Source organism: Opisthocomus hoazin, chromosome 15 (assembly GCF_030867145.1).
Source record: "Opisthocomus hoazin isolate bOpiHoa1 chromosome 15, bOpiHoa1.hap1, whole genome shotgun sequence".
Lineage (NCBI taxonomy): Eukaryota > Metazoa > Chordata > Aves > Opisthocomiformes > Opisthocomidae > Opisthocomus > Opisthocomus hoazin.
In genome coordinates this window covers 8,253,948-8,265,101 of record NC_134428.1, presented here as the reverse complement: position 1 = coordinate 8,265,101, position 11,154 = coordinate 8,253,948, and the positions used below count along the sequence as shown (strand labels likewise).

General features: G+C 48.5%; 1 protein-coding gene across 11 annotated transcripts; it reads left to right on the top strand.

The window, feature by feature from the left end:
* Positions 1 to 4,834: 4,834 nt before the first annotated feature.
* SNN (stannin) lies at positions 4,835 to 11,127 on the top strand. Of its 11 annotated transcripts, none has more exons than XM_075437011.1 (4): positions 4,835 to 4,931; positions 5,795 to 6,008; positions 8,211 to 9,287; positions 9,511 to 11,127. In XM_075437011.1, the coding sequence occupies exon 4, from the start codon at positions 9,590 to 9,592 to the stop codon at positions 9,851 to 9,853; it is 264 nt and encodes an 87-aa protein (XP_075293126.1). In that variant the 5' UTR covers positions 4,835 to 4,931; positions 5,795 to 6,008; positions 8,211 to 9,287; positions 9,511 to 9,589; the 3' UTR covers positions 9,854 to 11,127. The 11 variants fall into 11 exon arrangements, with proteins under 11 accessions (XP_075293126.1, XP_075293118.1, XP_075293120.1 ...); XM_075437003.1 differs by having other exon boundaries at positions 5,790 to 6,008; XM_075437005.1 differs by having other exon boundaries at positions 5,728 to 6,008.
* The last annotated feature ends 27 nt before the right edge of the window (positions 11,128 to 11,154 follow it).

Below are 11,154 nucleotides of genomic sequence, written 5' to 3'. Positions count from 1 at the left end.
GCATACGTCTTTGTTGTAAAGCTAAACTGAAGGAAATGCTGAACAACTCTACCAAACGTGGTTTCCAAATGTATATCAAGGAATCTATTTTTCAGCATGACACAGTGACCTGTATTGCCAAGCAAACACTGTTCCTGCAAAGTGAAGTTTATTACACTGCCAGATCTTTCAACCAGGAAACCGTCACCTCTCACGTCTACTACAGGCAGTTCCTGCAGTCTAATTACAAAGCAACACTTGATTTTGCTAAAACCTGTAATGGTGGCATGTTTAAAATAAAACGTTTTAAAATAACTATTGGATTCAAAGTAATAACCTGGAAGGACAGGGATCTGCATACACTGAGATGCACTGAGTGAGCCTGAGATGGTGGCACTATCACCAGATGCCTTTTCTCAGGAGGCTTCGTAACTCTGTCATAAAGCTTTATAAGTGGCTGCTGCAGAAAGGAAATTCCTTGTACCTTGCCCATCAGCCTTCAGATACAAAACCAGTCTCCAAAGCATGGGACAAAGATGTTTCAAACAGCAAAAGACAAGAAATTTCACTTTTTGCATATTTTGAAGCAGTAGAAGCAAACAGCTGTGTTGCAGCAACATGAAGATTAGACTTTTCCGTGTCAATATGATGTATAGCACTGTTTTCACCTAATTATCATCCGTGTAATTACATATAAAAGATGCTCTTTCAAGACAGAAGGCAAGGCATGCAAGCAGAAACAACTCTTGTCCCAAATTAGGTTCTATGCCAAAAAGGGCTTCAGCCTTCAGAAGCCTGAAGCTAAGCTTAAGCTCCAGCGCATCTAAACACTCCCTTTTTCCTGGCCTGGATTCACAGTCTGTCATCATGAAGTACCACTTACAACACGATCAGAATAAGAGAATTCATCGCTGCCATTACTGCTGTCACATAAGAACTATCTTTTGAGGGTTTCCTTCTAAATAGATAAGGCGGGTATTGCTGAAGGTGGTATTAATGCTGAAGTGAATTGATTCTACTACTCAGGTAAACACTGAGTCTACTCGCACAGTAATCTTCAAAGGGCTTTTACACTTTGTGAGTCATAGTGCAAAATGAAAGTAAGGTGCAGCATGGACACAAGAATATATACATATAATTACAAACAGATATTCAGAGCTTCACAGGATAACCAGTGGGGTTACTTTGCAATGACTACCGAATACTTTAAAACAAAATGACATTCTCATTCCCCTGTTCTCAGGAGTACTGACTGCCTTCACTCTCTTAACACTGCAAAGCAAACACACCACATTTTCTCCTTGCGATGGAAAACTAAAATAGTGGTACTAGCGGAACCTGTCTGAGAATTTCATTACCCTTCTTTCTTTCCTAGAACACTGGAAATTAGTTTCTATCACTATGGACAAATACTCAGACAGAATCACAGAGAACCGTAAGGGTTGGAGCGGACCTCTGTCGATCATCCAGTCCAATCCCCCTGTGCCAAGCAGGGTCACCTAGAGCAGGCTGCACAGCCTAGGGCCTCAAAGTGTATCCACTTGCTAACTAAAGCTGCAATGACTTTATATCACACAGTCGCTTTAGCTTTGCAGGCATGCAAAAAATGCCCCAAGTTTAGTGGACACGATACAACGAACTAATATAAACAGACAACTCTCTAATATACTAAAGAGGTCAACCAATCTGCTGTGTGTCAGCTGAACGGTGAAAAACAACCTCAGACTTTCAGCCAACAGTTGGAGCTGTAGAGATCTCAGCCTTATCTGTGCTTTCTTAAGCACAAGGCTATGAGAAACTAACAGGGTTCCAGGGCAGAAGAATGCAAGAAAAGCTTCTGGGGCATCCACAGCATGTCCTAGTAGAGGGAGCAACTCTTGCTTTAGCATCACCCTGTGGGTTTTATAAAAATTTTGAAAATTAAGCTTTGACCTGGACAGACTCTTCATATACTCTCCTTCCTCTTCATGTGCAGAGCTGGATTAATAATTTCTCATTCCCTCCTTTCAAGTGAAATTAGAAAAGATAAAACTTACCTGCCCAAGATGCTGGAGAGATTCAGCTTGGTCCCCTGTTCTCCGTCATATGTGCTTTCCAGCAGGCCTGTAAGTAAAGGTGCAAGTTGTGACTTGAACGGAGATAGTGGCATTTTGCCCTCGTTAACAACCCCTCCATAGACCTGCAAAACAGCAGTTTCTAAGGAACAGTTAAAGCACACATAGGAAAATGTCCTGTGTGAACCAGTCTGTTTCCCCGATACACTTTCTAGGGTGCAAAGATGGTTACTGAGCACATTTTGCAGCAAGGAGTGCTACAAAAGAACAGAAAATTGTACAGGTATTATAGGTGCAATATCTCTCTCTTGCGTATTTGTTGTCTTTCCAAGTGGGAGTGGAAGAAGCAAGTGTTTTATTTTACTAATTACCATTTCAGAAGTAAAACAATACACGCCCCTAAATAAAGGAACAAATACTGGCAGTAACCATTCAAAATTTAAAGTTAATGGACGTACAAAAAGTACACTTAGAGGACACAGGGGGTAACAGGCAGAAGGAGACTCCAGAAAGAAGTATGTTTAAAATAGCCACGAGCTATCTGCAAGCTGCTGAAAGACAAGGAAAGTGATGTGAATTTGCGACAATGGAAACAATTTCTCGCTAACAAAATAAAATACAGGCAAATCTTCATCTGATCATCAGTTTCACTGACAGCAGTATAGTCCCTGAAGAGAAACCAAAGAATATCTATAATTAGTAGCTCTTAAAATCATTGTTGCTGGAAACTATGCCAGGGGTCAGAGTAGCTCCAGCAGAGATGAGGATGACTGTGACAATGATTACAGCTGACCCCAGAACTCTTCAGCAGATAATTCCCAGTGAAGGCAATAAGCATATGTAATGGTTTAAAATGTTGAGTGCTGTGATATAAAACCATCAAAGGAAGACGGTATGCTTTAAATGATGGTATAAAATTCAGAAAATTGTTAAATCTGCTTATACAAGTTATGAATATTGAGGAAAAAAATCTTCTTGATAAAATTACAAATTTTTTTTCTAGGAAGAGAAAACTATCTCCTATACTAGCATGTTGCATGCCCACACTTGTACATTACCTGTGCACAGTTAAGGAGCAATAACAAATAAAGGAGAGGAAACCCAGTTTTTCATCCTGAGCACAGCCAAAGAGCATGTTACTTGATCGCTTTAGCTGAATCTACCAGTGTGCTTCACAAGCTCCTGGTAAGATACAGAGTGGGTTCTCTGCCCCCCAGCTGCATGGATCAGAGTTCAGCAGAGCCCTGCCCCTGCTGTGAGCCTTAGGCGCTAACTGGGGACAGGTGAAGGCGGCAAAGTAAGAGACCTTTCTAAGCCATTCTGGAGGATTAACAGCCCTGTGCTCTCTCCACACAAGACTGGAAATTTCCCATGCTTCCCAGTCTGCACAGATCAAGCAGCCCATTTGCAAAGACAAGAAATTGGTGTGAATGAACCGTCTTTGTTCTCTGTGCAATTTACTAAAAATGAGTTACCAAATCACTATAAAAAGCTTCTCAAAGGCAGAGAGTATTTCAAATTATGCCCAAAGAGATTGCTGGTCTTCTCTTAAGGCTGTAATTGTGTTCATGCTTTTTGTACAAAAGGGCACGACCGTTCTCACTGAAGTGGATTAGGACACTCCTATGCAGCGGAGTCTACATCCATGGTTACATCAGTAAAACAGGCATCTCTGCAGAGATTCAAATATCTCAATGCAACTTAGACATCTTGTTAAAGTGCCGGCCTAAAAGCTGCCTCTGCATCAGCTCACTTGACAGAAAGGTAAGTTACTGCCGTGGCCAATATTGCTTTGCCAGGCAACCCGTTAGTTACTAACAGTGAAAGTAACCCAGTGTTGCTGCTTGGTCTTCCTCTCCGTTCAGAAAGGATTCGGAACTTTAAAGATGTGTTTAGTAGTCCTGTATCATGTCTTCTATAGTGGCTGATGCATAAAGACAATAGAAACTGATGCTGCGCCACCCTCGCAGGATCCAAAGCTTCTTGCGGCCCTCCAGCCCCTGAGGGGGTCTGCGAGAGAGCTGGAGAGGGGCCTTTGGTAAGGGCAGGGAGTGACAGGACAGGGGGTAATGGCTTTAAGCTGAGAGAAGAGAGATTTAGATTAGGTAAGAGGAAGAAATTCTTCTCCATGAGGGTGGTGAGGCCCTGGCCCAGGTTGCCCAGAGAAGCTGTGGCTGCCCCTCCCCGGCAGTGTCCAAGGCCAGGCTGGATGGAGCGCTGAGCACCCTGGGATGGTGGAAGGGGTCCCTGCCCAGGGCACGGGGGTGGAACTGGGCGATCTACAAGGTCCCTTCCAACCCAAATCAATCTGTGATCCCATGAACCTCAAACCAGTCAGGATCCGTTTTGCCAACAACCATACCAGGCCAGGGGAGTTGCAATGCTGTGTCACCTTCGCGCTCTCTGGCACCGGTACAGACCAGCTTCCACCGAAGGGTGAAGAAACCCCATATTGAGCAATCTCCTAACGCACGTACGTGCCCGGACATGAGGCTGCACCAGACCGGTCCAAGACAGACCGCCTTCGCGGCCTGCTGTGCTGAGCCCCACCACGACTGGGTGGCCTCGGCGGCAAGGCCCAGATGAAGACCGGGCCCTCCGCGGAGTGAGGCGCTTCACCCCCACAGAGCCTGCCGAGGCAGCTCCCTCAGGTCCTCCCGGGGCCGCCCGGTGCCTTCCGCTCTCGCAGGGCTGAGGCGGGAGCCCTTTACCTCAGCGCCGCCTGGGGCGGGGCGGGGCGGGCGCTGTCGGGCGAGGCCGGGGCCGGGCGGGGCGGGGCGGCGGTGCTCCCATTGGCCGCCGCGCGGCGCGGCCTGTCCCCTGGTATAAGGCGACGCGGGCGGGGATGGGGCGGTGGCGCCCGCGGTGGCGGCAGAGCGCGGAGGGGCCGGCCGCAGGGTGAGCGCGGCGGAGCCGGTACTGGAGTGGGCTCGGGTGGGCGCCGTGCGGGGCCCGGGGGGGCCGGGCGGGCCGTGCCGTGTCGTGCCGTGAGCCGGGATGGCGGGGTGGGCGCGGGCGGCGGCTCGGGCGGGGCCCGGAGCCTGGGGAGCCACGGAGGGGCCCCGCGTGCCCCCGCCCCTCCCCGGAGCCGCCCTGTGCGCGGGGGAGGGCCCTGCCGGGGCCCGCGGGCCTGGTGCGGGGCGCGGGGCTCGGCCGCGGCTGCCGCCGTCACAGGGCAGTGCGGGCCGGGGGCGAGGGGGCTGGCGTGGGGCGGGCCGCGGAGGCTCGGCACCGCCGAGGCCCTGGGCTGGGGGCGCGGGGGCGGGGCGACGGGGGGTGTCACTGCCGGCCCCGGGGAGGGGGGTGCGGGGCCCCCCGCGACCGGCGCGGTCCCTCCCTGCAGCAGGAGCCGCGGCGGGGCTTGCCAGGCCCGAGGCGGCCCCGCGCGGCCTGCGCTGCTCCCGGGAGCCGGCCGAGCCCCGGAGCAGAGCGCCCGCGCCCCGGCTGCGCGGGGCAGGCGCGGGACAGGCCGTGGGGCGCGGGCGGCCTGAGGGCTGGGGCTGGCTGTGAAAAACGCTCGAATGTCAGCAGTGTGCGGGTGCTGCAGCTGCTGCGAGACAAAGCCACTGAAAACCCCGAACCACGTCTGGAGGCTGCACCGAGCGTGTAAATAGAAAAAGGGCTGGGTTTTTTGATCAGCCAACTTAATGTTGCCCTCTCAGCAATATTTCTAATCGATCGGGCTGTGCCACAGGACCTACATAGCACGCTCCTCCTGAGAGCCGAATGTCAGAAGGGCCCCTCTTATCTTATCAGCACAGACCTCTCGTTAGAGCTCCGCGTGGATGTGACGCTGACAGACACGCTGACAGACACGTCTTGAGAGTGATGGGTGCTTTGCCAGCCGTGCAGTTGCCTCTGAAGCAAATCGGGTCTGAATGCTGGAAACCTGCTTCCAGCTCGGCGTGACCCGGCTGACCGGCCCGACAGACACTCGCAGCGCAGACCTCCTCCACTTGCCACGCGCCAGAGACGGTCTGTCTGCTCCTGAAACCATGTCGCTGCCTCTGGGAAGCTTCCTAGCCTGCTGTCTTCCCAAAAATGTTAGCTTCTGTGTGGCTGAGCTTGGTGTAAAGCTTTAAAAGCGATTCTTGATTAATTGTAAGGTACTACCGCACCTCGTGCGGAAACTAACTGCTGTGCCAGTCACCCCTGCTTGGTATCAGTTTTCGTTCTTGTGTTTCTAACAGTTGTCTGAATGCTAAGTTGTTGGAAGACTGTCCATAACTAATTAGCCACAGAAGAGCCTTTTTTAGCTGCTTTCTCTGCTCTCTTATTCCTTATCACAAGTATAATAAGGGTTAGGCGGAGAAGATTTGCATTGAAGTCTTCTACTAAACAGCTCCCTGCTTCTAAAAGGGTCTCTGGCCAAGCCGCAGTTTCTGCGGGGTAGCTTGGCTTTATCAGAAGGGTGGTGTTAACTCGAGTTAATGATGAGTAACAGCGATCCAGCATCTTTGGAAGTGGCAAAGCCGGAGCACTCCTGTATTGTCAAGGCTGACTTTCTGCGGCGGATGGTGCGGGTGCTGTGCATGCTCATGTGCCAGCAGCAGAATCACAGCTCTGGTTTCTCCAGGAGGCTTTCCCCTCATCTTCCATTGGAACTCTGCTAGATTTGCTTTTCAAGCCTCTTCCCATAGTTTTGGCTCTGGTGGTAGCAGTATTTGTCATCAGACGCATGCCTGTGGGCATTAACAATAGCGAACTTCGCAGCAGAATGCCTCTAATCAGGGAAACCGGGTTTAGAAGCTAATGCCAGGCTTGCATTGAATTTGTCCCCAATTTAAACTGCTTTTCTGTTTGTCCTTCACTTACAGCTTCTGAATTGGATAATAAAACTTCACAAATGAAGTTGTGAGTAGATGCTAGTATTAGGCAAAAAAAAGAATAGCAGCAGTTATTTGTGGAAAAATGGTTTATAGCTGATGTTTTCACTGCTTGATTGCTCTAAGAACTGAGATAGGCTATTTGCAGTTCCCACCAATGAATCAGACCAATCTTGCTAATGAGTAAATATGCTTAGATGCTCGCGTTGAAAACAAGTGTGGTGGGAAGGGATATGGCACTGGAAGTGCCACTGAGTATATATGGATGCTGTTAGCACTCCCTTTGAAGATCAGGAATTTACAGCTTTTAATACCTGGCAGTAGAAGTGATAAATGAAGTCAGCGCTGCTCCTGGTACGCTCATGGGCTTTTTTAGCTCAGGTATGGTTTAAGGTAAAAGTGAGTCTGAAAGCTAGTTGTAATCTCGTTCAGATCAGTTGAAGAGGATCTACAGGATCCAGTATTTCTCCCATCAAGAAGTAGACTCCGAAGACAGCTTAATCTTGATTTCAGCCAGTTGCTGGTGGAGAGAGTAGCAAGGCTGGAGTTCTGCATCTAGAAAACAACACAGAAACCAAAGGCCTCTCTGGTGGTTCTTACAATTATAGTGCCGTGCCAAAATTACAAATTGTTGGTAAATTGTATAAAAGTTACTGGGAGATAGTTTTGTTGCATGGCTAGAAGAACTGGAAAACCTATTGCAAATGCTGGGGAGGGGGAGGGTACTGAGCTGTGCTACTGCAGTGTGTCGTAAACATAAGATTTCTTACTTTTTTACACTGAATATTTCAAATGGTGCAATACATTCTCTTACAGCTGAGATAGATGTGGGTCCTTTACCTGGACTGAACATCTAGCTCTTGGTTTCACACTTTTTTCTGAAGACTGCTTGCAAAGGTTTGTGCCTCACTAGCTGCTATGCTGAGGTCTGAAAACAGCTTGCCAGAAGATCCTGGTGATGCAGGGATGGTGATGTGTGAACCTTCGCACCTTATGTAGCTGATGCTGTCTTACTCCCTTGCAGGCTGGCAGAAGGGTAGCATTAGCAGTGCTAGTTTCCAGTGTTAAAAAGCTGTTTTCTAAGTGACAGTAACTGTTTAGCTCTCGTGTAAGGTTGTGTGCTGCCTCAGACTGCTGTAGAGAACCAGCGCTAGTAGGCCGTCATTGCTGCTAGCCGTTGTGCAAGCTGCAGAAGAGGGCTTAATGTGGGCATGCAGGGCCTGCGTCAGAAGCAAGGCAAACTGTCTTTTATGCTGATGCTGTACTGTTGTGGCTAGACCAAGCAGCGCTGCAGTTCAGACATGCCCCAAGGAAAATGAACTACATGAAAGTCACTCTTAATCACCCTCAGCTGATCACCCGGCGCTGAGTAAGCCTTGCAGAACCCAGACAATGTCAGGCAGAATGTTCCGCACTTGCAGCTGGCCCTGGAACCACCCGGGATTGTACCTGTGGTACCTGAAATGGTCGCCTTGAGCCCTAACCCCATGCCTGCAGCAGCACAGAGGTGAGATGTTCCTGGGTAGCACTGGCTCCGGTCTCTGCTGAAGCCTTCCACGAGTTTCTGTCTTATTAAAGAGCTAGGGCAGTATGAAAGAAAAGGTAATGACTGTCTCTCTTATGTCTCAGTTGAAGTGGAGAAACATAAAGCTACCAACTCTGTAAACAGGAACTTTGAAACTTCAGGCAAGGCTCACATGACCCCGTATGTAGTGGTGTGGATTTGGAAGTGGCAGAAGACATTCCCTGCGCGCTTTTGGCCTGCCAAAGCCCTGCCACAGACTAAGGAAGTCTCAGAGCTCCTCCTCCCGTTCCCCTGCCTGCTGCCGCTGCTCCAGTTCCAGCTGCAGTCCAAACACCCTACCTCGCTCTTGTAGTTTGAAAGCCACTATGAAGAGCAGAAGCTTAAAATTATGATCTTCCCCTTGTGGTCTGTAAATCTAGCTCTACCTGCTGCTTATGAAAAATGCATGTAAAGCAAATCTGTTAGTTTTCTATCAGGTCAATGACCAACCAGTTAATTACCAGCTAAGTAAACCCTTCTAAACAGACCACCATTATGGACAGGCTTATAGCAATGCATTAACATTGCAATTAGCTTACCAATCCTGGAACTGGTACTATGTAAGAAGGATCTTTGTAAATCAAGTTGGAGGAAGGGCCAGAGTTCTGACTCTCAAAGGTATTGTTTCTGTAGGATTCTCTCAGGAAACTGAAGGCAGCTGAATGGCTACCTTGTCATGGATTTGAGAGCTCACCCATGACGTAGTATTTGTATTAAGTAGCCTTAAATCTCTCTCTACAAAACTGTGACTTCCGTGAGGTCTATTATGTATCTGTCTTGTCTCATCTTCTGTCTTCTAGTAAAAAATGTTACCTCTTGGCAGGCTGACCATGTGCTACCCTGACAAGTGTCTCAACAGTTGAAGTAAGTTTCGCTTTCATTTGCTTTGACACAGAAACCTGCATCTTCAAAGGCGGTTTGAAGAAATGGCTTAAAATGTGTCAGAACTGTAGGAGTGTGAGCAGCTCAAAGCGCTGAATGTAAGAGGGTCGTGTGCCATTGTGAAGGATACCAGCTGTGAACACCGTGTTGCTGAACATGATAAAACTGCACAACTTCACCAGGTGTCTTCTTTTTCCCACTGCAGGAGTTTGAAGATGCAGCAAGCCTGATAGTGAGGACAGCAGAATCTCCTTGCAGCAGCCTGACAATCTTAAATATTGACCATGTCTATTATGGATCACAGCCCCACCACGGGAGTGGTGACCGTTATTGTTATTCTGATTGCTATTGCGGCTCTTGGTGCGTTGATACTGGGCTGCTGGTGTTACCTGCGTCTGCAGAGGATCAGCCAGTCCGAAGATGAGGAAAGCATTGTGGGCGAAGGAGAAACCAAAGAGCCCTTTCTCCTGGTGCAGTACTCGGCTAAAGGACCTTGTGTAGAGAGGAAGACGAAGCTAACTCCAAATGGCACAGAAGTGCATAGCTAACCTGGAGCAACACGTGCGTATGGACTATGCTTAGGATGTGTGTAACCAGCAGAAGAATCTATACTGTGAAGAACTTGGTCACGTGCCCACTGCTCATCAGAAAACACCCTGATGAGGATTAAGTAAGCTTTGTCTGCAACTGCATGCACTGAGAAGTTGCACTTTGCATCAACTGTGTATCCTGATTCCTCTGACAGGAGCTGACTCACCTGGCGTAACGTCCATTGCTGGCAATGGACACAGGGATATACTGGTGTGAAGGGACTGCTAGTGGTTTTTGTTACTTGAATGTTTAGCTGAGCCTATTTTGATGGAGCTACTACTGTAATGTAAACTACTTTACAACTGTGAACTGTAAATAGGCCGCCAGAAGCTTTTTGCGTTGTGTTCCACAGCATATGGGAATAATACGATGCAACTGTATAAAACACACAAGGAGACTCCTGGACCACAGCTGTCGATGGGATTCCAGACCTCCAAAACCAAATCTGCAGTTAAAGCTTGCTTCCGCTACTAACCTGAGCGTGCAGCCGTAAAGCCAGAACTCTACTCCTAACAGGTTACGGGACTGAGGCAGAACACTTTCTTTGAAGGGAAGGTATAAGCCTTCAGTGACACGCTGAGGAAGGAAACGGAAGCTACAAGAAAGGAAGTGATTTCCTTTAGTTGCGGCTAGGTAGGTGAAGCTTTGGGCTGCTAGAACTGAGTTCTCTGACAATGTAGCCACTGCAAGGAAACTGCTGCTTTCACGGATTCCAGCCTGGAAACTAATGATGGATGCTGAACACTCACGGATGGTCCAGAAGGTTTCCAGGAGTTTGAAATGGCAGTAGAGCAGGCTTTTCTCTTCTGTAGGTCTGCATGCTGAAGCTGCAGAAGTGGGTACTTATTAAAACTGGTGTAAGTGCAACTAGTATGAATTTTTCCTAGAACCCCTGTTTGTGCACTTAGCACTTAGGGTGTATGTTAACAGCCTGTTGTAAAAAGGCATTTTAGTCTACAGTCAAGTATAGAATTCAGTTAATGTCTCTTGTAGGTAACTCTCTTGATTTAGCTGTACTACTACAAGATAAGTTTCAGTCTTTCCCACAAAAACAATTGTTGATATGGGGAAGGGAGATGGCTGGTCAGTCTGTGAAAGTTTTTAGCTAGCAATGGTGAAGTCCTTCCCATCCGCATCCCTTCCATCTCCTGCTCTGTGCTGCAGTTCAGCTATAGGAACTGGAAACAGAGGTGTTAAATGTGGAGTTCTGGACCTCAGACGTTGGGAGGGGAGGAGAGGGGGCAGAAAGGGGAGGAGG